Source organism: Drosophila bipectinata, chromosome 3L, assembly GCF_030179905.1.
Source record: "Drosophila bipectinata strain 14024-0381.07 chromosome 3L, DbipHiC1v2, whole genome shotgun sequence".
Taxonomy (NCBI): Eukaryota; Metazoa; Arthropoda; class Insecta; order Diptera; family Drosophilidae; genus Drosophila; species Drosophila bipectinata.
The window spans coordinates 6,500,780-6,528,091 of record NC_091738.1 but is presented as its reverse complement, the minus strand read 5'-3'; the positions used below and the strand labels follow the sequence as shown (position 1 = coordinate 6,528,091).

The 27,312-nt window shown below is 38.6% G+C and overlaps 2 protein-coding genes across 3 annotated transcripts; both read left to right on the top strand.

Annotated features, from left to right (window-relative positions):
• Positions 1 to 1,285: 1,285 nt before the first annotated feature.
• Positions 1,286 to 27,306, top strand: Oatp74D (Organic anion transporting polypeptide 74D). Of its 2 annotated transcripts, none has more exons than XM_017245919.3 (8): positions 1,286 to 2,418; positions 17,170 to 17,216; positions 23,594 to 25,349; positions 25,456 to 25,819; positions 25,880 to 26,064; positions 26,136 to 26,279; positions 26,339 to 26,515; positions 26,574 to 27,306. In XM_017245919.3, exons 3-8 carry the CDS (start codon positions 23,939 to 23,941, stop codon positions 26,753 to 26,755), a joined length of 2,463 nt encoding a protein of 820 aa, XP_017101408.1. In that variant the 5' UTR covers positions 1,286 to 2,418; positions 17,170 to 17,216; positions 23,594 to 23,938; the 3' UTR covers positions 26,756 to 27,306. The 2 variants fall into 2 exon arrangements, with proteins under 2 accessions (XP_017101408.1, XP_017101406.1); XM_017245917.3 differs by having other exon boundaries at positions 1,287 to 2,418; positions 25,880 to 26,067; positions 26,574 to 27,305.
• Positions 8,774 to 9,250, top strand: edin (elevated during infection). Its single transcript, XM_017245921.3, has one exon. The coding sequence runs from the start codon at positions 8,810 to 8,812 to the stop codon at positions 9,158 to 9,160; it is 351 nt and encodes a 116-aa protein (XP_017101410.1). The 5' UTR covers positions 8,774 to 8,809; the 3' UTR covers positions 9,161 to 9,250.
• Positions 27,307 to 27,312: the final 6 nt, after the last annotated feature.

Here is a 27,312-nt window from a genome sequence, read left to right as displayed (position 1 = left end):
GCCTTTTTCTCGCCCCATAACAGCCAGAACACCCCCTCCTAAAGAAAAAAAATAGACATACATATCGCCATGTCAGGAGGTTCATCGTATGGGTTATCAGCATCCGACTGAAACTAGAATTTTACAAAACACACAACGAAAAGGGAAAACAGTATGCAGCAAAAAAATGCAGCTACAAAAGTTCAATGCACATTTCGAGGTGAATTTGTTTTTTATTTTTGGTATTTTTGCATCCAATGTCTGCAATTAATTATCCACAAATCGAACGATCGTGTTTAACTTGTTTTCGAGTCTAACATGTCACGTAATTAGCCGTCTAGTTGCAAATCCAGCCAGCGAATCGAGCGATATCGATCGAAGTTGGCCAAAAGAATATTCAATAGATACGTAATACGTTTGTATCGTGAACTCAGTCTATAGCTGAGCTCAGGTATCTGACACTTTGCCTGACTGCTAGACGGCCTTGCGCCCAATGTGTAATTGATATGTGCACTGCACTTCTGAATATTAATTCACTTTCTGATAGTGATCAGCATGTTATTGGCGAAATATTGCAATAAGTTGCCAATATAGGATTACACCAATATATTGATTAATTTGAAAATTTTTTGTTTAATTATATGGAAGCTAAAACATAAAGGACATGGAAAGGTTTTTATAAATAATAATAATTTTTCCCAAATTAAAATATACCAAAATTTGTAGGTGGTGGGGTATGAGTATAACTTGGGCAATACTTGGCAGATCTAGAAGTCCAGATTCCAGATTCATTCTTAACTAAAAGCTGGCCATTACTATTTTTACAATTTGTTGTAAATTTTTTTCAATAGTACCTACCATCATAATTTTGGCGAATAATTATAATATGAGTTACTGAACTGAGTCCCACTTCTAATATCAAAATTTAACAGCAGTTGTTTTGGGGAACAGAGCCCCAGCAGTGGGGGCGGTTTAACAGAGCCCCAAAGAGCAGCGCTGCCAGCGTCGACTGCGCCGGCTCTCTTACTCTCTAACCAAATCCCTCGAAAGCTCCAATGCTAACTAACAGTATACTAACAGCTAGCAGAGTAATTACCGCAAATCATTAACTAAAAGTAATAATATTATTTGAAAATTTAAGAAAATACTATTTTTTAGTTCAAAAATACCCTAAGAAAATATTTTTTATATTTTAAAAAATAGGTTTCAAGGGTTTGCCAGTAACGTTGTCATGTTTTCGAGGCAGAGAGCATTCAGGCAGCCCAGTGGCTGGCACACGATTAAATTTCGGCTACTTTCAGTATGGTGTTTGCAGTCGTATTCGAAGCCGACGGGCAGCGGAACTCTGACGCTTTTCAGTGTATGTGGATGTGTGTATCTGTGAAAATATATACGGGTGTGTACGTGGATGTATCTGTGTCGGTTTGAATATATACGGGTGTGTATATACTCGAGTGCGTGTATATTTTGGAATCGCGACTGTTTGTGCGAACAACAACAATGTGGGTCGTGCATATTGAGCGTATGCAAATAATGCCAGAAAAAATAAATGCCCGAAATCTACTACACTTTTCGTAGTCAAAACACAAAACAACGTCTGTGATAACAGGCCGCAAAGAGTGTGATAACAGCCAAAGAGCCGGATAGCAGCTAAAGAGAGCCCACCCCCGCAGCAAAGAGCAGAGCAAAAGAGAGCCGAAGAGAGCGAAAACACTCTCGCTGTTACGAGGCAGCGACGCTGCCTGCAGCGTTCTGACGATCATATCTGTATCTGTGTATCTGTATCTGCGGCTATATCTTCTTGTCTGTTTTTTCTCCGTATAAATTGAGCCGCACTTTGCTTATTCTCGAGTTTTTTCCACTCAGACGCCGTTGTAAGTGCACGCGTCGCTCGTGCTTCTCGAATCGGATTCGGTTTTGGTTTTGGTTTCGGTTTTCGGTTCCCAGCAGATACTTCCAATTCCCATTCGAACGTCTTCGCATGTGGAAGTGAAAAAAGCGCCAGCGGCCGCCAGATACCAACCCAGCTTTAAATACTGTTTTAACAAGAATATTAAAAAAATTAACTCAACAAAAAAAACCCTTTTTAAAAACCAGTTTACAAAAATTTAATTCATATATGTAGTGTAATTGTTTAAAGTGCAAATTCGTTTCCAGTGAGTGCCCGAAATACAATTTTCAATTGGCTGTGTGCGTGTCTTTGCCGCACTTACATACGAATGAATATATAGCATTTAATTTTGTCCATTATGTGTGCAATTAAATAAAATAATAAAAAAAAAAAAAATTCAAAACAACAAATTCTGTGTGTGAAAAAGCAAATAAACAGTGCAAATAGGCAGAGGCAGTAGCAAATTAGACGCGTAAATTGCGTAGCAAATTCTGAATGAAAAAAAAGATATAGAATTCCAGGCCGAAAGCGAAATAGGAGCGATAAGCGTAAGTAAAGCTTAATTATTTCATTCTAGAAATTACTCGCGGTGTACGCACTAGTAAGTGCTTGGAATTATACATTGTTCAAAACCAGATTAAATAAGTTCCATTTATTTTCCATTTAATTGGGTTAAGAAATTTCCCTTTTCAAAGGCAACCTCGAAATATATTCTCTGATTGATGCCTAAAGAAAACAAAAACCGAAAAGAAAAAAAAACATTTTTTTTTTGAATGCTTCAGAAGAACCAGACGATGTCTAAGCATTTATCTTGCCACACATTCTCCCCGTGTGTTGTTCTTTTTATTTTTGGTGGGCGCCAGAGAAAGTGAAACATGTAATTTTTTGTTGTTGTTGCTTGTGTAGCGGCCGGCCGGGGTCGGCCTACAAAAATGATGCGCTATATTGAGTGAAATCGTAATGAGTTTAAGAAATTTCTTAAATGCTTCCCAAATAAAAGCGCAACAGAAGAGGGTCGAACAATCAGAAAGCGCGCAATACATACAGGAAAAAAATAATGATAAGAAAAGAAAAAGAAATACAAAAACCAAGGAATACAAAATGCATTCCCTGCCCACTCTTTGCTTCTCTTTCTTGGTAATTACATGCCGTAAAACCAAAATAAATACGCACAGATAAAGATGCACAGATGCAGATACAGATACCAGGAGGTTGGGCCAGTCCGCTTGAGATTTTTGTGTTTTTTGCGTCCTACCTCTGGGCCTCGCAAAACGAAAGCCCAAAATCAGCGAAATGCACTAAAATAAATTACCAACCAACCAGAAAAAAAAACCAACCAAAGTCAATAAACGTTGTTTAATCAAATGTAAGTGTAAATGTTTATACCGCAGCCCAGAATCACAGAGTTTCACTTTTTGGTACCTTGATTGTAAATGCGTTCTGGAGAGAAACCAGAAAAAGACACATAGTCTTCCCCAAGTGACCCACTTTGGGTTCGTTATCATTGATTTTTATTATCCAATTAAACACAGATATATTTGCTGGATCGCCATGGAATAAGTACACATTTACAGAGTCATTTATTTGTCAGACTTTTCCCGAAAATTTAATATTCGAAATAATGTTGTTGAAAGTATCAGGAAATAAATATGAAAGTGAAACATTAATAAACTGCGGTTAGGGCTTTTGGACAATTTTAGATAATGACAATACTTAAATAAATAAAAAACATTCTTATTTGAAACGTTGAAAGTTTTACATAAAAGTTCAACTTTGTATCTTAAACGGCATGAGATTTTTTGGCTAGAACTGATTATTATTTGGATATGAATATAAAAATAGCTGTATTTATACATTATTTTATTAAATGGTATTTTTTTCAAGATATAAACACTTTAAAATACGAGAAGATATTATCCATTTCTCTTAGAATAAAAGGATTGCTTAATTTCCAAATAAAAATAAGGATTATATTGTAAAAACCTATTAAACAATAAGTACCATTACAAAGCTATGGTTGAACTATAAAAAGCTATTTTTAAATCCTTAATTTAAAAAAAAATAAGCCTAAGCAAATTAAAACAAAAACTTCATGCTTCTATATAAAGTTTCCATTCTTATTTTGGCCAAGTTCTCTCATTCTATTGCCAACTCTTCTTCGCCGATCAATAAATGATCAATGGCCCAAAGCATTTCGATTTCAGGCAAACTCATTTAATATGTTTTCTGATTCTGCTCTTTTTTTGCGCCATGAGTCCCAAGTCCCTGCAAAAAAAAAGTAAAAAATAAAGCACAGACACAACATCAAAGCCCGGCAAAAAAAAAATCTACAAAATTCACCTGTAATAACGTCGCAGAAAAAAGTGAAGAAAACGGACGAAAAGAGCCAGGTTAAAAACAAGAATCGAGTAGAAAAAAAGGGAGAGACAACTTCTGTCTGAGACGAGGAAAAAGTAGAGGGAATCGAGAGAACGAGCCCGAAATCAGAAAACCAGATTTACTACTAATTTAAATTCTTGGCATACAAAATATTCTAAAAAAAAAAATAAAAATAAAGAACAATAATAACAAACAACACAAAAGCTGGAAAAGGCAAATACAAAAACGAATTTCGTGTATTGATTAACGAAACGAAGCGAAAAAAGCTTTTTATTGGCCAAATATTGACAAATAATTCCACATAGAACCTATGTATTCCTCTGGGACCATATAGACACCTACCTATACCTATCCGATCTCCCCCTGCAGTTCGACGTTTCCGTTTTTGGAACCGGCACTTCCTCTTTGTTCGCTTTTGTATCTGATGGATTGACATTTTGTTAAAAGCCAATCCGTTGCTTACAAACGAAATATGGACTAAATCATTTAGTCATCGGCCGGCGCACAAAGAAAACATTCAAGAACTTTGCTCCGACATTTCAAAGCGAGTGTTCGACGGGCTGATATTTCTGGACTCGTTTTCCCAAAGCACGTGTAAAGTTTTCAACACAAATAAGTCTTATTCACAAGTTCCAACTGATAAGCTTAATATGTATATATACATACTAGCACTATATACGATAATATAAATTTTGTATGTATTTGGCATTATGTTAATCAACTGGAGAAACAAATACCTACAACCGAATCGTCATTAATTATGCATTTATTTTGAGTCGCGTCTCAGTCTCGGTCTCAGTCCCATGCCGCTGGCTGTGACCACATTTGATATGAAAACCTCGATTCACATATCGAGAAACTGAAAGTTGGCCTAAAAACACAGTTAGGAATTGCCCCTGGCCGTGCATTGTTGGCCAGGTTGGGTTGGGTCGTGCTTACCGCTTTAAATGTTCAAAAATTTAGTTTTAGACAAATTTTGAAAGAGTCCAAAGTCATGAAAAGTTTGGCTTTTAGAAATCTTAAAATCATGCCATTTTTCCCATACATATTCCCCTATTCTCTGGTGGCACGCCCTCTCTTCAAATATTTCTACATATCAGGTTGGATGGCAACAGTTTTGAGACAGATTCGTGGCACTTGACTGGCTCAGAGTCGGGATGACATACAAAAGATTCATTCAAGACCAGCCTAGAACCCGTAAAAAGTACAAAATATATATCCAGAATAAGCAAAAGTGGAAGAAGAATCTCCAGCATCATTATCATCCTCGGGATGTACAATTACCGCACTGTAACTACGCAGCATCCGTGGCAACAACAACGATAATGTAAACGAGCTGCGTGCAAAATCGAACAAAAACCAGAGATACACTAAAGACGTAAGGCCGCAGCACATAGATACACAGAAATACACATATACATATATAAAATATATATAGAGAAGCCACAAGAAGCGGGTCTCCAGATGCTACCCCCAGCCATTATCTCCCCGTACACCTCGCCTCGGATGCCTCCGGAAATCTGGAAACCAAGATCCAAGCTTGTTTTGCTGCTCTCAGCGTCGCGTCTTTAGCAAGTGATTTCAATTTAATTGACAGTCCTTGAACTTGACTTAAACGCAACGCATAACACAAACAACAATAACAATAACAAAAACAACAATATAAAAAAAGTGAAGAAAAAAAAAAGATATACACACCACAAGCAACAATAACATCAACAACTCAGTAGAGATACTCTGGAATGGCTAAAGTATAAGATTTCCTTTCATTTTGAAGAGGTCTTTGCTTTTTCGATTGAACTTGACTAGAAAATGTTTAATTTTTGGCAAACTATATGGGTTTTAGACGAATAATATAACATAAATAAAACAAACTTATTATCATAATAAAGACTATTTATAAACTACTTAAAAAACAGATAATAAAAACCAAACTATTAATAGAATGGCAAATGTTATTATTTTTTATGAATATGTTTTCTAATACCCTTCAGAAGGGTCTCTAAAGTTTACGGTAACTTACATAGTGAAGGATTCCTTGTTCGACCTATGACCTTCACCTCTTTTCTATTAAACTTGAGTGGAAAAAGTTTAATTGAAATGAGCTTTAGATGAAACATATTACTCATTTTCCTTAAGAAGGGTCTCTATAGTTCACTGTAACTTTCAGGCTCGTCTTCCTTGTACGACCAATGCCCTTCCCCTCTATTCATCTTAATCTGCATCTTTTCTCATCAATCTTTTGTTGACGAAACTCAAAGAGTAAAAACCGCACTACACTTCAGAGTAGCCGCAAAAGTAGCCCATTTGCAAATGAAGCATACAGTATTTTACAGCTTTTTTTTATCGTCATACTTTTTGGCAAATAAATCTTTTTTAAAACAACAAGATCTGCGCAAACCCGATGGTATATATTATATATTAATATATGTACCGCACATATCCGCAATAACAAATGGACATACTGATATATAGAAACGCATTTGTCTATAAAAAATCGTATCATCGCCGCATATATAATTTATTTTGAAAGCGTGCGTACGCCACGCATTTTTTTCTTTCAACTTTTTTTTCTTAATTTTTTTTTTGGGAGCTAGACAAATGGCTGTCGGAAAGGCCAAACCTACATACAAATGCTATATAGACTTTCATTCAATGAATTTTGATATTTTTTCGGCTTAATTGCTTCTAGCTGATCATAAAAAAAAATCCCTATGTGTGCGTCTTGGAGATCCATAAATTTTACAATTATGACTTGGCAACTTCTCGGATATCGACACGTGTCTCCACTTTTCTATCTGTTTCTGTTTTTTTTTCGGGCCTCTTTCCTCGGCCTCTGCCACATTGTGTATACGCCCCGTGGCCGCGGAGTATGCTTCTTGGTGGCTTGAGATAAATAGCCACAGGTGACAAAAGATGTAAATGCCTCGACTTGATATTCGATAGATAACGCCATAGTCCAGTAAAGTAAATGAAAAGAAACATGGCCGGCAAAGCGTACACATGCAAAAAACTTTCACCCGAAAATGATCTATGGGCCAAGAAATAAAAATAAATAAATAAAAAAAAGAAAGACTTTCGCATCGAGAGCGCACGGGGTACGCACATCTAATTACGGCACTCGAAAAATTTTGATTAGAAATCAGTTCTCGTCGCGAACTGAGAGAGTGCCGGCGCACTCGGTAGAATTTACTTTCACAAGCGAATGAATCGCCATTGAAAGTCAAGTTCATGGCAAGCCATCACAATTTGGCAAGGGTTTCGCCTCCGATTAGGCATTTATTTATTCCCCAAAATCGAAACGAACAGAACCGAACCCACTCACACTTGAGTGTTTTAATCAATGACGACTTTGTCGCTATCTAAAGAGCCGATAACTATAGTCAAAGGAGCAACAGGTAGAACAGTTCACTGGGAGAAACAAGGGGCTAGAATAATAGAAGAATATTTGCAAATAAATACAAAATATTGAAACACTTCTTTAATTTTATTAAAATAATTGTTATATAGGACTTTCTGAATTTTCTTCGTTTTATAAAGCTTACTTTTAAGATTTTACTTACATAAGATTTATAATGTATAGATTTTAGTCCAATATAGGTTTGCAATATTAATTTTTCTAATAAAATTAAAATACCCTTAAATAAAAGGCGCAAGTTGGACTCTGTCTCAGAATTTTTGTTTTATTTGATTTTATTTTAAAGCTTCTTGTATTAAGTTAAAGGTATATGAAGTATACTTTATCACGATTTTTCCACAAATTTCTTAGTGCGACTATTACTTATTTCTTATCTTCAAATTTAAAAATATTCTCCCAGTGTATTAAAAATAGTGCGTGGGTCGATCTAGGGCGTCAAAGGGGCAAGCAAGGGGATCATACGCACAGAGGAAAACTAAGATTTTATTTTGATTTCTACGTTTCTGTGTCAACGAACTCATATGAACTAAATTCTCTTTTATGATTTTTTAGTTTGTTCTGGTTTCCTGTATGTTTTTTTTTTTTTGATTATTGTTCAGCCCACCGATGATGGTGCGTGCGGCGTTATCTCAAAGTTGTTGCGTAGGCCGATCGAATGAATGCGTTTAGAAAAGAAAAGTTATGGCAGAGCGTGCCCCCCTTTCGGGCTGATTAGAAAAAGCGTCAATATGTTTTCATAATCTGTCTAGAATTAACTTTTAAAGGTTATTTAGTTTTAAGTAAGCTTAAGCCATACATTCAAAGACGTACATCTTTTGGTGCACCCTCTTCTTGAAAGGACATTTAAGGTGGATACTATTTTTATATTTCCTTTTAATTATATTTCTTTCTTCAAAAAAATGAAATATATATAATTTTCATTATTTAAATGACCCCCTTGCATTGCTACAATACTGATAAGCATCCCAGAATGGGATGTACCTCTGAAAAAAATTCCCCTGCCAGGCAGATAAGAGACAAAGGCATCTGGGTCAGAAGTCCCCGCCTAGGTAAATCCCATTTTGCAATCTTGAGATTCCTATAAAAACCTCCAAGCATCCTCGACTGGTCATCAGTTCTATTTCATCCAAATACGAGTAAAGATGTATTCCAACAAAATCCGAATCCTGCTCTTCGTGGGTCTCTGCCTTGCGGCAGCTGTGACTGCTTCTTCCCTACCCGATCCTGAGGACCTTGTGGTGGCCGAAGCCGAAACTTATCTGGAGAATTATCCTTTGATTCGTCGCGTTCGCTCCCCGGAAGGTGGCTCTGTGGTCATCACTGCCACCAAGGATCATCAGGTGGGACGCGAGGCCAATGTACAGTACAACCACAATTTGTACACCAGTCGCGATGGGCGTGGCAGTATCGACGCCTACGCCCAGGCCAGCCGAAATTTTGACCAGAACCGCAACAACTATGGTGGTGGCATCCAGGGACGTTGGCGTTTTTAATGGCAGCCCCTATATATGTTTTATAGACGAGTATTAGATAGTTTCAGAGATGATTCATCCAAGCAAATAAAATTGTTTAACCAAGAGTAATCCTCATCGCACTTCGTGTTGGTTTCCCATTAGCGCTGGGTCCTCCTTTCAGAGATCGCTATCCACAGATCCACAGATCTGTCCAAGGCAAACAGTAGCCTATTTACTGAAAGTAACTCAACTGAAAACACACAAGACCGGGGTGAAAAAAATGAAGGAAATATTGAGAAGGAAAAATGGATTTCCGATGAACGAATGTGTTTTACTCTTTCTAAATCGATTATTAAATTTAAATTAGATTACATTTCAATTATAACTTAAATTTCTTATTTTTAATTGTACTACTTTTATAAAACAGATATTTTAAAGCATAATATTGAAATGGTAAATCTTCAAAAAGCTTCAAGTATTTAGGAATATTATAAAATAAGTGGTTCATAAACAATTATTAAAATGTTTATATTATCAAGGCTGTTTTCTAGGTAAAGTTTAGATTGAGTATATTTATAGACTACAGGACTATAGATTTTTATTATTATTTTTATAAGTAAGAATAAGATTCCTAAGATTCTCGTAAGAATAAAAATAAACTTTTTGAATCATACATTTAAAGAAACTTTTTAAAAGGGGTAAAAATATGTTTTCCTTTCTCATCTTCTTTTAAAAAGAATGCATTTTCTTTAAAAGCTCTACAAGTTTTCCAACCATTAAGTCAAATAATTTACAAAAAGAGAAATATTTGAAATTTCTTCATTACTAAAATTTGAAAAATACAAAGTCAGAAATAAGATTTCCAAATAAAATTCACAACAAATTGATACACTCTTTATGTATGATATTTATATTTTACATATATTTTATAACAAACTTAAAGCCCTTACTGTATTGAATTCTTTAATGACAATATTCATAATGTATAATTTTGGCAAGCTGCCTAAGATAAGGCGACTACCCGTTCTCGGGTCTGAGCAAAGAAGTACTAAAAGTCATGAGTCGCCGCCGGGGTCAATGCACTTTTGCTTCGCTGCTGGCGTCGTCGTTGTGTAACCAATAAAAATTGATTCTGTTGCGTGTGGTGTGGTGCGGCAGGGGGGGCGAGGAGGTGGTGGCAGGCCTTCTGAGAGGGGGGTGGTGGGGGGGAGATAACGGGGTGGGGCAGGAAGAGGCGTACACACTCACACACACACATGCGACAATGCAATTGGGGGTTGTAATGCATTTATCTTCGTTTTGAGAAGAAGACTGTGGAAGCACGAATGTGTAGATGGGTGTGTGCGTGTGTGGGAGGTGGAGGTGTGCGTTAGTGGGTGGGTGGGTGTGTCCGTCCATCCGTCGAAAGGTAATTACTTTCGCTTTCCGTTTACTCAGCTGGCAAATCAATAAAATATGTACCCGAGAAACGCAAGTCAAGAATGCGACATGCGAAGGAAAATGCTTGACCCGCTTGGAAAAATATTTCGGGAAAGCCGATGCCGATGCCGACCCGCACCGCTAATGAAAACCCACGAAAAGGAAAAGAAAATGCCAGGCAAAGCGTTAAACACAAAAAAAAAGCAAAACATTGTGGAAATAAAATAAAAAGCAATGCATGGAAAATGACTTTCCATTTGCATTTAACAATAAGCAATCAATTGCAAGTTCATGGCACAGCTAACGATCTATTAGAAGAAAGTAAAAACAAGTAACGAAAGCAGCTCGAAGCAGAAACAAAAGACGAAAGCCAAGACCCGAAAACTGAAGACTGAAGACTGGTAGACTGAAGACTGAAAACTGAAAACAGAAAACCCAAAAACGAAAAACCGAAAAGCGACGAAAAGCGACGCCTACACAGGTAAGCCAGGTGAGTGCAACACAGCTGTCAGCTGTTAAGGTTGCTGCTGTTGAGGTTGCCACCAACTAGCCAGAAAGAGAAAGACCAACAGACAGACTAAGAGAGAGAGAGGGTAGACCGACCGACCGTCAACTGGTTTTCATTTTGGCTTGGAAAAACCACACATTGGCATTGCCCCGTTGCCATTTTTAGTGGCAAAAACTGACTGCATCATAATGAAAGTGAAATGCATTGCGCAGATGGCGATGGCGATGGCAGTTACCAGATGCAACGGCAATGGCAACAGCTACAGCGACTGCAACTGCAACTGCAACTGCCACGACACTGGCAGCACCAAATACAAGTAAGTCAAGTGCAGCAGCAGCAGCAGCATCGGTGGCAGGCAGCAGGCAGCAAGCACTGTTGTTGCAACATGAAGATCGGATTGACCATTTCCATTTCCATCTCCATTTCCATCTCCGTCTCCGACTGAATTTGGCCCGTTGAGTTAATTGGCTAAATGCGAAAAAGTGCCAGGCATATACATATACACTTTACATGTGCACTGGATAAATTATGTCAACTGAATGTACACTGGAAAAAAAGTAGTTAGATATTAAAACTAAAAACGAAACTAGAGTATGAAGCTTAGACCTTAAGACAAGGCTTATAAAGACTATATCTAAGAGTTTTCTTTAGGAAATATCTATAAAAACCCCACAATATTTCGCTCAGTGTATGCACATTGCATTGTTCACCAGTACATGCCTCCATTTATAGCCAGTGTTCAATGTCAGATCGGCGCCGAAGGTCGTTGTCGGATGCAGTGAACGCGGTTTTCATCTGTTTCTTCGTCGGATGTTTATCTGCATGCCAAGCATGCTTATGTATCTGTATCTGCAACTGTATCTCAAGCTGTAACTGCATCTGCATCTGTATCGGCATCTGTATCTGCATTCAGAGTGTGAGTAAAGTTCTTAAACTGAATCTGACATTGAGGCAAAAATTTTGCATTGTGGTAGGACCAATACTATACCTAAAACTTTCATACTAAGATAAGGCCTATATTTTTGTAGGCCTAATAAACTTTGATAAGACCAACACCTTGATAAGATATACTCCCACTCTTAACATTGCAAATTTATCAAAATAATTGTATAATTTATTGACTTACCTTTCCCACAGGCAGTTTCTCTTGCATATTTTATGCGCATGCGCGACTCAATCAAGTCACAATAAATTAACCTCTATTTGTAAGCCAAGTGAATAATGCGAATAGCTAACAAACAGACAGCCGAACACAATGCAACATCAATTCACTTTTTTTCGGTTACATTTCACTGATTTTGAAAGTGAACGTTGTTGCAGGCGGAATCACGACTTTGTGGGCAGCGGCAGCAGCAGCAGTATCTCCATCTCGCTATCTCTATTTCTCTCTCTCCGGCTCTCAGTAGACTGTACAGTATTCACAGGCTATAGTGAAACTCTATGCATATTTTAGGAATTAATGAGGAAATTTAAAGGCCTATAACAATAAAGTTTTGTACATATAATTATGTATATGTATAATAATAAATTTTATGGGTTATAGGAGGTTCAAGGTGTGGAAAGTTTTTATTAAAAGAGTTATAGGGTTTTGTGAATAATTTGATATTTATACCCTTGCAGAGGGTATTCCATCTCCGACCCTATAAAGGATATATATTTATGATCAGGATCACCTTCTGAGTTGATATAAGCACTTCCGTCTGTCTGTTTCTACGCGAACTAGTCTCTCAGAGAAAACCCCTATTTTCAAGGGATCCCATCACGGAAAATGGACAATAAATCTAAAAAATATTTTGTCTCGGGATTTTGATGCAGATAGGTGGAGAATTAATCTAGAAATCGTTTAAGGTACTCCGCTTGAGAATCGGATGAGAATTGGGGAAGATATAGCCATCCCTGTGAACCCTATAGGGGAAAAACCCATTTTTAAGGGATCCCACCACGAAAAATGAACAAAAAATCTAAAAAATATTTTGTCTCAGGATTTTGATGCAGATTGGTGGACAATCGATCTAGAAATCGTTTAAGGTACTCCGCTTCAGAATCGGATGAGAATTGGGGAAGATATAGCCATCACAGTGGACCCTATAGGGAAAAACACCATTTTTAAAGAATCCCATCACGAAAAATGGACAAAAAATTTAAAAAATATTTTGTCTCAGGATTTTGATGCAGAATGATGACGAATTGATCTAGAAATCGTTTAAGGTACTCCGCTTGAGAATCGGATGAGAATTGGGAAAGATATAGCCATCACAGTGGACCCTATAGGGAAAAACACCATTTTCAAGGGACCCCTCATGAAAAATGGACAAAAAATCTAAAAAATATTTTCTCTCAGGATTTTGATGCAGAATGCTGGCGAATCGATCCAGAAATCGTTTAAGGTACTCCGCTTGAGAATCGGATGAGAATTGGGAAAGATATAGCCATCACAGTGGACCCTATAGGGAAAAACACCATTTTCAAGGGACCCCTCATGAAAAATGGACAAAAAATCTAAAAAATATTTTCTCTCAGGATTTTGATGCAGAATGATGGCGAATCGATCCAGAAATCGTTTAAGGTACTCCGCTTGAGAATCGGATAAGAATTGGGAAAGATATAGCCATCACAGTGGACCCTACGGGGAAAACCCCATTTTTAAAGGATCCCATCACGAAAAATGGACAAAAAATTTAAAAAATATTTTGTCTCAGGATTATGATGCAGAATGGTGGAGAATCGTCCCAGAAATCGTTTAAGGTACTCCGCTTGAGAATCGGGTCAGGATTGGAGAAAATATATCCTATAGCTGCCCTATAACTGAACTATCGGAAAGGACCCTACTTTCGTGTTTTTGAAGATAGAAAGTTGGAAAATCCTACAGATTCTATTTTTGGCCATATGATCCGTGTCCCAAATTTTATTTCTTGTTTGATATTTATTCATTTTGGAGACCATAGGGAAAAAAATAATAATACATTTTTCAAAACTACCTCAGTACCTTAATACGAACATTTAAAACCCCATATTTTTATTGCCTTTTTTAAGGGCGTCTAGAAGTCAAATGGTAATGAAGAGTAAAATTGTATCATTGTTTTGCGTACAATAACATTCCATAAAATACTTTAATTTGGTATATATTCAATAAAATTTTTAAAAATAATTAATTAAATAAAAGTGCCCTCCTCCTCGATTCTCATAAGTTGCACTTAAGCAGTCCCGAAAAAATCGGGAAAAAAAAAATTTTTTTTGCTACTTAATTGCAAGGGTATATAAGCATGTAATATAAGCCCAATGTAAGCTTTCCATTCTTGTTTTTCTTGTAAAAAAATAAAAATAACAAAGTCATCGGGGGCTACCGAATGGCTACCGATTTTTGTGTGGATGCCACATACTTCTGGTACGCCTGAATTTTCTGCTATTATTGGGAGCTGCGTGGGTGAAATCCAGCAGACATAAATTTGGCGTCCGTGTTGCCGCCGTTTCTACTTTTCCAGTGCGGGCCAAATGAAGCGAAACGTGGGTTACACTCTTTTTTCTTCAGTTGGATCTGCTTTTATTTCTATACACACCATAGTATTTATTATTATTTTATTTTTTTGGCATGCATCTGCAGCTGCATATCTTTTTGAGTTACATATTTGTAGTATCGTCTGCGCCCGGATAGATAGACGACGAGGTGGGGATGTGAATGTGAACGGAGCTGTGGAGCTGTGGGGCTGCGTAGGCTGCTCTGCATCAGGTTGACCCAGTTTTCGCTTTCTGTCTCCGTTTGGGCGCCACTTTTTTGTGATTTTTTGTGTGTGTGTTGTATGTGGAAATTATAGTATGATATGCAACTTGTGGCAGAAACAGCAATAGCAACAGCAGCCACAACGGCAGCAGACTTGTTTCGTGTTTCGTCCGTTAATTTATGGCACTGACTGTCTTCTCTGCCGCTACTTGCAGCTTCAATCAATTTAGCACACATTCGTCTCGATCCAATCTGAGCTGGGCACTTATTCAATTAGCCGCCACGTAACTCTGTCAGCACAATGCGACCGATTAAATTCCTACTAAACTAGTTTTTACACCCAACCGTTGCACTTTCTTATTCTTTGCTGGGAACACTGATTTTCTGCTAATTTGTGATACAATGCATGCGGGTGAATGGATGCGACAATGTCGAAAGATTATTTATGGCGAGTGGGGGGCAGTAAAGTGACTTGCCAGTGGGGCGTATACGCGATATTTTACAAAAAATATTCATCATACGCCCTGTGTGACAAGTGTAGAGTTTGTTTTATAGATTTTTATTAGTAAAGTCAAATATAATCTATTGCTTTAATGGGATAACTAAGCATTTGAATTTAAATTCCTTTAACGCTTCGCTAAATACCCGACATTATGATATTTGCATTTTGTAATCAACAATTGTAAGCCGCATCAGGCCAAATACAAATTGGAATTGGCCATTGCAATGTTGGCCACATGCCACACACACCACACACACACACCCAAACACATTCAAATATAGAAAAAAAATAAAACAACAACAACGAGCCTACAAGTCAATGCACTTTACCAACACACATGCCAGCGGATACGAAATAAAAGAGAGCACCTACAGCCAAAGAGAGTTAAGAGACCGTTAGGCGCCTGAATGTGTGTGCGTGCTTAGATTTTGCAATAATTTCGTTTTCATTTCGAATTTGAATTTCGTTTTCATTTTGCACTTAAGAGCGAAAAAGCTTAGACAATGCAATTGTTTTCAAATTCACTTTCACTAATTATGTCACCATCAAAATGGCGGGAGTATTTATTAGGTTTATTAGGCTCGAATTTCACCGGGTTTTTTTTTGTATAATCACCTGTCTAGACTGGGGATAGACCCTTTTTTTCGTCTACTGCGCAATAAGTATTATGTTGTCTGTATTCCCATGACCCAGCTTTCGGCACCTCATCCTTTTTTTTTAACAGGAAAGCTTTTGCTTTTACTTTTGTTTTTTATTATTATTGTAGGTATAAAGCTTTTTTGGGGGTAGGAAAATTTTTGCAGAGTTTCCCTGCCTCAGTCGCATCTGTGTTGTCCTAGGTCCAAAAAAAGGAGTAAGTCTCAGGAAAATATGGAGCTAGTAATAAAAGTTACAAATAAATGTATTAAATAAAGTAGATAAATTTATTAAAAAATTAAATTAAAAATCCCTTCGTTTCCCAATCTACTACTTTTTCTGTTAAAAAAGTGCAGCAGAAAGTGCAAGTAAGCCAAAAGTGCAGTAAAACGCTGCCATGGCTCTCTTTGCATTGCATTCTCGCTCTCTTCGCTTGTGCAGCTGCAGTGTTAAAGAGCATTTTTTGCTAAATTATTGAAATTGCACAAAGAAAAGTGAATCGCGAGAGCGAAGAGAGCCGATGCGATTGTGTAAGTTTTGTTTTACAACCGAGAAAATAAAACCCGTTTCCTCCCCTGCCTGCAGATTTAATTCGCATCCTCGATGCCCATGAAGGAGGGTGGTGGGGGCTGGGCCAACCCCTAGGCAGCGTAATTAGAGCAGTAACCGCAAATATTAAAGCTTCGGCTGCAGTTGAGAGTCCGCTGCACTCGAGTCTGCATATGTGACTGACCTATCTCAATGCAATGCAGCTTGGGCAACACACAGATACATACCCACACCGATACATGCCACACAGACAAAACTGTGCTCATTTATCTTTTATTTTTATACATATTTGTTGTTGTTGTTTTGTTTTGACGGCATGGCTGAGGCGTCAGCAACTATTTTTGTAGACAAGATTTGCATTTTACATTTATTGTACTCGTTGCCCCCATTAAGAGGTTCTGTAGATCCCATATACGTTGCAATTTTTTTTCACACGCACTGCTGGCGAATAAACTTGTTTGCCGTTTTTTGTTGTTAATCGTTTTGAGTGTAATTATTATGACCCAACAAAGCGTCGGTTTATGGCCCACATAAATATGTCCAGACACAAGCGATTCTTTTTATGGCATTTTTATAAGACTAGAAAATTATTTAAATTGAAAGCTAAGCTAAGGGACCCTAAGGGATGCCATTATAAGCCCATAACTTGCATACCAAACTAATGACTTATATAAACTTGAGTAACAATTTCCCTTCTTTTATTTGTATTTTTTCAGTAGACGTTCTCAACTTTCAACTAAAGAAACTCAAGCCCCACAAATAAGTAAGTAGACAAGCAAATAAAAAAACCAAACTCTATTCAAAGGTTTTTTTTTTAAAAAGTAAACAACTAATTTAAAATGGAACGCCATAAAAAGACAGGCGCCAAATGAAGCCAAAGAAGAAACGCCACAAAAAATGCCAAGTGGAAATTTACAAAAGATTCGAGCCCCAAAAAATAAAAAATAAATAAATACAAAATTACAAACACGCACACTCACCAAAAAATTATGCAGGGATTTTTTTCCACTAAACAATTGAAATAATTTTTTTTTTTTTTTGAGGGCTTTGGTAGACCATTGTGGGGCTAAGAGCTGAAAATGCTGGCGAAAAAAACCTGCTAAGTACTTTAATAAACAAATACTTATGAGTAATGAGAACCGAAGACAGTTTTGGTTTCTATGCGAATTTCTATGGATCTGTTTCTGAGGGTATAGTATGGTATCTGGGGTTCGGTTCTTTCTTCCCCTCCACTTGACACTTTGAGTGTACTAACTCGAAGAACCAAAACACTTCAAATGTCTCTCGATGATATGCAAATGAGCCAATCTTGTTGCTCATTGCCGTATAATTGCTTGCTAATTGCAAAAATCAATGCTCGCTCTACAGAGGGCTACAACTCTACAATACAATAAATTATGCTAACTTAGTCGCAATTTAAAGAATCCCAAGAAGGAACACAAAATAACGATGACAGCGAACAATTTATAAGAATTCAATTAGCCGCATAACGGTACCATTACGGTCCAAAGAACATTTAAGACAAGTTAACACCTCATGGCAGGACCAGAAGTCCTGGGCCAACGTTGGTCGGCTTAAATCGTCGGCTCAATCAATCAGCCAAAAAGGTTCTGTTTAAATTAAGATTTTTGTTTTTTTTGGTTTTGGTTTTTGGGTTTTTTGGAAGGAAGAGCTTTCTTTTTTTTTTTGGTTAAGAAAACAGTGGGTTTAAAGAGGTTTTTAAATGATGAAATGATTTTTTATGAAAAGATTTTTTTATATTTCTGTTCTGTAAAAAGTATTCCAGAATATTGTTCTTAAGAAACCATTTATTTCTTAAAATTTATAATGCTTTTGAGTATTAGTGCGTTTTATTATATAGTACTTTCCTTTATAAAAATCTTTAACTTCCATATATTCCAATACAACATTTTTTGAAAAGGTTTCGAGGTTTCCAAAAGGTTTTTTAATCCTTGCTCCACTGTCTTTCCAAAAATGACAAATGTAAACTGTTCTTTACTAAAGCAAAAAGCAATCGTTCGCATTTATTCATTATATTCCCTGATATAGGTACATATCTGTATATATCCAGAAGGGAAATAAATTTGAGCATTTTTTATTTATTTTTTTGGGTTTTTTGTTGAGAACGTCACGTCAGCGCCATGTACTGATCTTCACGCGAGATACGAATTTCTTGAGGGGAATTGGAGCGGTTACCAGGTAGCACTGGTCCTGAAAACTGGCACCGACTCTCCATGTCCAAAAGTCCGACTTAATGCAGTTCTCTTGGAATGCCTTTCTGATTGCATTTCATTAATTTTTTTTTGTATTTTAAATTTTTTTTTGTGACTTGGCCCGTTGCGGGCATTTTAAAAATTTATGCACACTTGGTTGCCATTTTGAGCTTGTTAATTTTTTTTTTTGCTTTCGTATATGTTTTTTGTTTATTTTTGATTTGTTTTTTGGTGTTTTTTACCTTTCTGAGAGCTTTAACAAGCGCCGTCAAAAAGGAAGTTTTGTTTCGACGCCAAATTAATGTGCGCATAAAGGAAAGCAGTTGCACTTCAAAAATAAAATCAAATAAAATACGAGAATATCAGTAAGGAAAATAACATGTTAGAGGATTACTCTATACAAAGGTTTAAAGTCAAAAGTAAGGGCATTACATATTCATTTCATTGTTTTAAAATATACCTTTTAAAGCTTACAAATGTTTAAGTACTTTTTGTCATTGTTTGGGTTTTTTTTTGGAAAAGAGCCACACCCTTTGTGTTGCCATGAATCATGTTCCTTGTATTCATGGCCTTTACACGAGTGTTCCACTTTAAAACAACCAAATTCTGAAAGCAAACATATGCCAAAATAACCCATATATGTATTGAAAAATCAAAGTGTCTCAATATAATTTTTATAATCCCCGATTTCAGTGATCCGTGTGCTTGTTCGAAATGTTTTATGGCGTCTCTGTTTGATGTGCGGCGATAAAAATCGAATGAATTTTCCATAATAGGATTTACCAAATTATAAATAAAATTAATTTAACTTGGTGTACCTACACGAATACCCAAAAGGTTGAGTCACTGCCAGTTCGGCTCATTTAAGCCAGAAAAAAAATCTGAAATTAGGGTGAAATATAATTTACCCTAAAAATTAAACAAAATATATGAATACAAAGCTGAATATTCATATAAAAGTGGCTCACACGTATTTATATTATAATCGTTTGTCAAAGCCGAGCTGTGGACTTGTTGTTGTTATTGTCTGTCTAACATTTTGTTTACACAAATCGGGCTTTTGGTTCAAATTTCAGTTCTCAATGTGAAGGTCAAAGTCAAAATACAAACATAAACACTGTGATACCAGAAGACAGACATATGAACTTTTCTGATTGGTCAACAAATCGGAGACCCTAGAGAAATATATACCCACAGAGTGAGTCAATGTATGGGCTAAAAATCATAAACAATAAACAAGAAAATAAATCTTATGAGTTTCAGTGTAATCACGAAAATAATTTTCACTGCAATTTATGAGCAAAATCATTCTTAACTGATTGAAGATTCTTGGTCGGCTATCCAGCTATCCGATTGCGCGAATCTCAGGTACTTTTTGGCCACAATTGCAGACAAGTTCTAAATCGTTTCTATGCTAAAAGTGAAATGTGGCCAAACCACTTTTCCAAGCCTCTTTCCACTCGGCATCTTAGATATTGTCTTGTTACTCCGGGGCTTGAATTTAACTTGGTCTTGTACCTCTACTCTTGGCATCTGTTGCTGGTCGAGTCTGCAATTTACTTTCAATGCCAATACACAGGGGGAAAATATTAGAAAAGGAGGATTTTTATAATTTCCTAAGAGGCTTAAGTAACTTAAAACTGAGCCAAAAGAAGCAACAATATATTTATAAACTTTTAATGGCTAAAATTAAAAGTTGGCTTAAGCTCAAGACAATTAATAACTTCAATTAATAACAATTCTTAACTTCTTAAACTTTCTTACAATTTCCCATTTAGCTTAGGCTCAAGCTTAACATAACTTTTCAAAATTTCGTAAACCTAAACATTTATCCTCGACTTGGGAAAACTTTATCTTAAACTTTCTTAAAGTTGCCCATTTTTCTCCGTGTTCTATCTATTGTTGCTGCTTTCTTTTGTGGCTTTTGCACTTGCTTGTTGCTGCTGGTGTGCTTTTTGTGTTGTACTGTTGCTGTGTTGATATTGCTGCTGTCAGCGTCTAGTCAGCACGTTGCCCGCGTGTCTGGTTTTGTTGCATGTTGGCATGCAGCAGCCACTGAGCTGCTTGGTATGCAATTTGCAATAGTTGCGCTTGCGCAATTCAAATGCACAAACACACACACACCCAGTGCCTCATATGTATGTACGTTCGCGTACATAACTCAGTTACGTAGTCGTCTCCGAAGACGGAAGACAGAAGACTGAAGACGGAAGACTTCAAGACGGAAGAGGGAAGAGGCGAGACGTGTTGCAAGATGGCAAGAAAACCGGAAAATCAACACGCCACGGACAGAGAAAAAGTGCAACTCCCCATTTTTTTGTTGCTTTTCTGAGTTGGCTTAACTATTCTAGCTACACTAGCCAACAAAGAATGGTTATCCCTACTATATTATTACCATTTATAAAGGTTTTAAGAAACAAACTATTTTTTCCTTGAAAACTGTCTTAATGGAATGAAGTATTTGCCCCATTTTCTATCATTTTTCAAACAATTTTCATTCCATGTTCTTTGGTGTAAAATCAAGAGTCGATTTTCTCACATTGTATTTATGATGATAGCTGGGGGCCCAATTGAAATGGAAACCTCTGCCTCAATCTACATATCGATCCCCCCATCCATCCCCTAATATTTTTATAGGCCTAAACTGGTGGGCTTAATTGCATTTATTATGATTGACACTGATAAATCGGCAATCTCTGGCTGTCACTCGGACACTTGCAACAAATTGAACAATTACCGATCTATCAGGCCAAATTAAAGCCAATAGATGGTCCGGGTCTTACATAAACATATGGTAGAACTGAAACGACTTCATGACCATATATTTGCCGATGGTTCGGCCAGAATATGGCCAGTTGCTCCGGGTGGCGGGTTCAATGAGCCTTCGGCGTGCAACTCAAACTGGTAACTGGTGGCAGGAGTTCAGGTTCAGTTTAGGGTCCCGGTCCAGGTTCTTGCCCTGCCCACCCCTCCCCTTGGCAAGTGCATTGGAATACGTTTAGCGGCCGCGGCCGCTAGAGGGAGGAGTATGGGGGCAAGGAGCTGTGGAGATTACGATGGTGGCGATAAGTGGCAACGGTGTACTAACGTTCTGGCTTTGTTGGGCCATCTACGTCACCCGGTTGGATTACCAACTGGAGAATACTGTGGGAAAGTGTGAAACAGATAAGGCGGCAGTAGTCGAGATAAATAAAGGTAGATTTCCTTCAGATTTTCCACATTGTGTGAGGAATTTACTTCCCAAGATGTGATGTCACAGGTAAAGGGTTTTAAATTTCTGTTTTTATTTTATTTTCTCTAATAATTTATATAGGGTCTTGTTCTAAAAATTTATTTATTTGTACAAACTATGAAACATGATAAATTATGGAATTTTCAATTTCATCTGCTCGACATTATATTTTTGGATGAATCAAAAATGCTAATTAAGCACGTGCTACTTCCATTCCTAGGCATAAAATAAATATTCAACCGCATTCCAATGAAACATCAAAAACATCATTTAAAATTGCAAAATGCGCAATAAATAAAATCGAATGAAAAAATAGAAAGAAAACCAATACCAGAAAAAAAAGCACAGCAGTATTCAAGGCCAAAGTTTATGACGATTGGGGGGCTAAGCACAAAAAAAGATAAAACAATTAGAGCCAAAAAAGAAGCTATTTGGTTTGCATTTCTCTACTACATTTTAGACACTGAGAGAAATTAGATGATAGGAACTAAAAATAAAATATTTTTATTAATTACAGACATTTTATAGAGGCTTAAAAACTTTGTAATCTTTTGTTAAATAAAATAGAGTTTCCTATTTGATAAAATTTGAATTAAAAACCAAATATAGTACCTCAATAAAGTACTTTATAAGTACTATAACTTTCAGAGAATTATTTGGGTACCACCACCACCTCAGTACCACCCACTTTGCAACAATTTCACTTTCCTTATCATCGAGGTCGGCCATTTAATGATAAGATTTGCGACTGCAGCCAGTCAGTTGCGATTGCAATGGACTCATAGAGGGCTGTGCTGGCAGAAAGTGAAATTAAATTCCGTCATTCCTTTTTATAAACCACCAACCACCGACAACAACAACCAAATGGTGTTTAGAACAAATTTTGCGAATATTTGACATTGAAATTTTATTGCAAACTCAAAAAAAAGTATTAAATAAATAAAGTGAAAAAATAAGATATGGGAATGGAATTTGAACATACTGTTTTAATATTTGTTCTGCACAAAAATTACCCAGGCATACCAAAAAATAATACTTGTGGCAGAAATGGTTTTAATTTATTCATATTCTACAATTAATATAAGCACTGCTTATCAGCATAACCTTGAACTTGCATAGCCCACGTTATCAGCTATGCCGAAAAAAAAAACGTTTATTGGGCATTAGGAGCTAGAATTGCTAGAATCTTGTCGCGGGCTGTGGCCACAACTGCGTTTTCAATGCACACATGCATAGGTTGGCCAGAGTGGGTGTGCGGGCTGATAAGGGACCTTTATGCGAGTGTGTCTGTGTGTGTGTGTATTCAGTTGTTCTGCGATTTTATTTGCAGTCTGCGTTGGGACCTCAACTTTAATGTTTCGCGTTGAGAGAGAGGATTGTGCGAAAAAAAACAATATCAGTATTTGGCTTTATTTTATGGACTTACTCAAGTAAGTCTTAAAAAAAACATATATTTCAGGAGTTTTTTTAAAGAATTTTAAGAAATATATAAGGATAAAATTAATTATTCAGATTTTAGAGATTAATTTTCATACAGCTTTAAATTTTCTAATAAAATAATCTATCTATAATTATCTACCTTATCTATAATTAATAATATACCATGGCCTATACCAGGGGTTTCCCTAAGATATTTTCAGTTACCTATTTCAAGAAAATAATCTAAAATATTTTCGCATTTTTTTGTATTTTCAGACAAATCACTGCCATATTGAAACAAAGAATACAATAAAGCTGTTATCACTGAAAAAACAAACAAACAAACAAACAATAACAACCACCCAGAACAGCCATCACAGCCAGATCAACCAATCTACCTCGTTTTCTGGGCCACTAACTGAATCGAATGAATCGACTTGAGGGTGAAATACCATTTTCATAGCCGGGAAAAATGGAACAGGCAGTAACCACCTAGAAGATAACTAAACAGGAAGCAACTAGAAATAAAGTTGAGATTATACAGAGATTAAGCTCTTGAAAAAGGACACGAATCCTTTCGACCTACCAAGTCTATTAAGAAATCCAGCATAGAAATCCAAAATGATGAAGAGCAACGGGGATGTGGAGGCCGCAACAGGTCAGGTGGGTAAGCCCATCAACGGACATAGTCAGAGCAACGGGAATGGCTACCATCAGAATGGAGCTCGTAGGGACTCCAGCCAGGCATTTACTCCGCTACTGGCGCAGCACAGTAATGGCTCCACCAACGGAGAGGTGGGCACATCCCCACCGAGCACTGTCCTTTACGAGACCGCTCCCAGCAACAATAACGAGTGGAAGGATCTGAAGAACGGAGGTGGCCTGCTGAGCAGCAACAACAACGGAACCGGAAACGGTCACGGTCACAGTTTAAGCGAAAAGTACGCCCACGAGCAGGCTCCACTCACAGGTGGCTACAAACTACCACCCCGTTCCAGCGAATCCGAGGAGTCCGACTTTGACTCTGATCTGAATGGTGGCTCCGCCTCCAACAAGGATGCCGGCTCCAGTTGCGGCCTTTTTGGGTGCCGGCCCAGGTGGGCGCGGAGATTCGCCTCGACGCACGTCTTTATGGTGGTGTTCCTGCTGGCCTACATCCTCCAGGGCATGTACATGACCTACTTCGTCTCGGTCATCACCACGATCGAGAAGCTCTTCCAGATCAAGTCCAAGACCACGGGCCTGTTGCTGAGTGCCAGTGAGATGGGCCAGATCTGCACCGCCATGCTCCTGACCTACTTTGCCGGCCGTGGCCACCGGCCTAGGTGGATCGCCTGCGGCATGGTGCTCTTTTCCATCGCCGCCTTCGCCTGCGCCCTGCCCCACTTCATCTTCGGGGAGCAGCTCATGCACTCCAGTGTCATCCTGCAGCAGCAGCCGCAGATGCTCTCGCCGGCGGATGACTCCTCCCTCATGTGGCACAACGCCAGTCGGGAGTTGAACCCCAATCTGTGCCACTTGGGCGGAAATTCCAGTGCCTCTGGCAACGAGTGCAACGAGGAACGCCAACAGGAGCAGGCCTCCCACTCCAAGATCACCGTCATCGTTCTCTGCATCTTCTTCGGCAGCCTGCTGAGCTCCGGCATTGGACAGACGGCGGTGGCCACTTTGGGAATACCCTACATCGACGACAATGTCGGCAGCAAGCAGTCGCCCATGTACATGGCCGTCACCATTGGCATGCGCATCCTGGGTCCAGCCTCTGGCTTCATCTTTGGGAGCTTCTGCACCCGCTGGTATGTCAACTTCTCCAATCCCGGCTTTGATGCCAGTGATCCCCGCTGGATCGGCGCCTGGTGGCTGGGACCAGTGGCCATTGGCAGCCTGATGTTGCTGGCTTCCATAGCCATGTTCTCGTTTCCCAAGCAACTCCGAGGCAAGCAGCAGTCCCAGGGACAGGGCCAGGCTCAAGGTCAGGTCAACTCAGCTCCCGTGCCAGCTGCAGAACCGGAGGAGAAGCCGAAGCTTAAAGGTGAGTTTTCTTGAGAGATTTGGGCTTGAAATCAAAGTTAAGGCAACACTGCGTATGAGTAATATAACCAGTAATATAATAAACACCGATTCCTCGTCCTTTACAGACTTTCCCAAGACTGTGCGCCGCCAACTGAGCAACGATATCCTCATGTTCCGCACTGCCTCCTGTGTGTTCCACCTTCTTCCCATTGCTGGTCTGTACACCTTCCTGCCCAAATACCTGGAGACCCAGTTCCGTCTGGCCACCTATGATGCCAACATGATAGCCGCCTTCTGCGGCATCCTGGTCATGGGCATTGGAATTGTCATCTCCGGGTTGTTCATCCTGAAGCGGAAGCCCACAGCTCGGGGAGTGGCTGCCTGGATCGCCTTCACCGCCATCGCCTACTCCGTGGGCATGATTATTCTGATGTTCATCGGGTGCAGCATGGACGACTTTGCGGGCTACAAGCCCAGGAATGCCAATAGGTGGGTACCAGGGAAACTATACCATTTTTGGGAGTATAATAACTATATAATCCCTTATAGTCCCGCCCTCATCGAGCCAACGTGCAGCGCCGCCCTCAACTGTACCTGTGATATGGAGAACTTTGCCCCAATCTGCGCCGAGGGCAAGATGATGTACATCTCGGCCTGCCACGCCGGATGCACTAGCTCCTCACTGCGGCCCAGCGACAATCGCACCCTCTACTCCGACTGTGCTTGCATTCCAGGTGGTGAGATCCGCGTCCTCCTCTCCGAAAACTATTTTGGCTTACATTGAGTTTCCTCCTCCAACTTTTAGCTAAGGAGGCGGTCAACGGTTACTGTGATAATAACTGCAAGAACTTCATCTACTTTATACTGATCTTTGCCATTTGCGTATTCATGCATTCCACCTCCGAGGTGGGCAGTATGCTTCTCGTCATGCGGTGTACACATCCCAAAGGTAGGATATACTTTAGAGGAGAGGAATGTCTTTTAATTTTAAATATTTTACATTTTCAGACAAGGCCATGGCCATGGGAGTGATACAGTCGGCCATCGGTTTGTTCGGCAACGTACCCTGCCCCATTATCTACGGCGCTGTGGTGGACTCCGCCTGCCTCATCTGGAAATCGGTGTGTGGCAAGCACGGAGCCTGTTCGCTCTACGATACGGATACCTTCAGGCAGTATTTCCTGGGTAAGTGATCAGTCTCCAGCTCAAAAGAACTCATCTAATAAAACCCCCATATCCATAGGAATCACGGCTGGCATTATGTTCCTGGCATTCCTCATGGACCTGGTGGTGTGGCGCAAGGCGCATCGCATCGACATTGCGCCGGAGGATCCCCAAGAGGGTGCCGCCAACGGTAACGGGCGATCCCTGGAGGTGTCCGAGTCCAAGCAACCCATATCCCCGGCGCCGGACACGACGGTCTAAGGAGGCGGCAGGGATCGGACCATCCTGGACACATGCTTTGCAGAAGCTGCAAGATTTCCAATAAACGTTTACCTTAATTGTTAATTAGTTATCATTTTGTCTAGTTTTTAGCCTAGTGCAAGAGTTATGTATTTAGTTAAGTGGCATCTTCGATTCGGGAGACCTCATTCAAATGATTACGATTAGAACGCCCCTCGTCCCTCGCCCATGCCCAGCCCCTGCTCCATATTCTACACACACCTATGGATTATAAATTAAATTCTTTGTGTAAATCTCAAGGCCTAATCCTCGAAAGAAATTGTGAATGAAAATGGCATGAAAATTGAAAAATCTGTACGTGTAACTATTTGTAACAGCTATATCGCGATGTATGTATGTATGTTTTATATATGTATATCTATAATTAATATATTAGACATATACATTTACATGTATGTATGTAATTGCAACCTATCTGTGGTAGTTAAATTTTAGTTAAAATTCAAGCTAAATGTCTAAGTTTGTCATATAAAAAGATCAGCAACAAAAATATACGAAAAGAAATTAAAATTCAAAAC

Coding starts and splice junctions, on each gene's coding strand:
- edin (XM_017245921.3), top strand. CDS start 8,810: ATGTATTCCAACAAAATCCGAATCCTGCTCTTCGTGGGTCTCTGCCTT.
- Oatp74D (XM_017245917.3), top strand. CDS start 23,939: ATGATGAAGAGCAACGGGGATGTGGAGGCCGCAACAGGTCAGGTGGGT. Junction 25,350..25,455: donor GGAGAAGCCGAAGCTTAAAG/GTGAGTTTTCTT, acceptor CGTCCTTTACAG/ACTTTCCCAAGACTGTGCGC. Junction 25,820..25,879: donor AAGCCCAGGAATGCCAATAG/GTGGGTACCAGG, acceptor AATCCCTTATAG/TCCCGCCCTCATCGAGCCAA.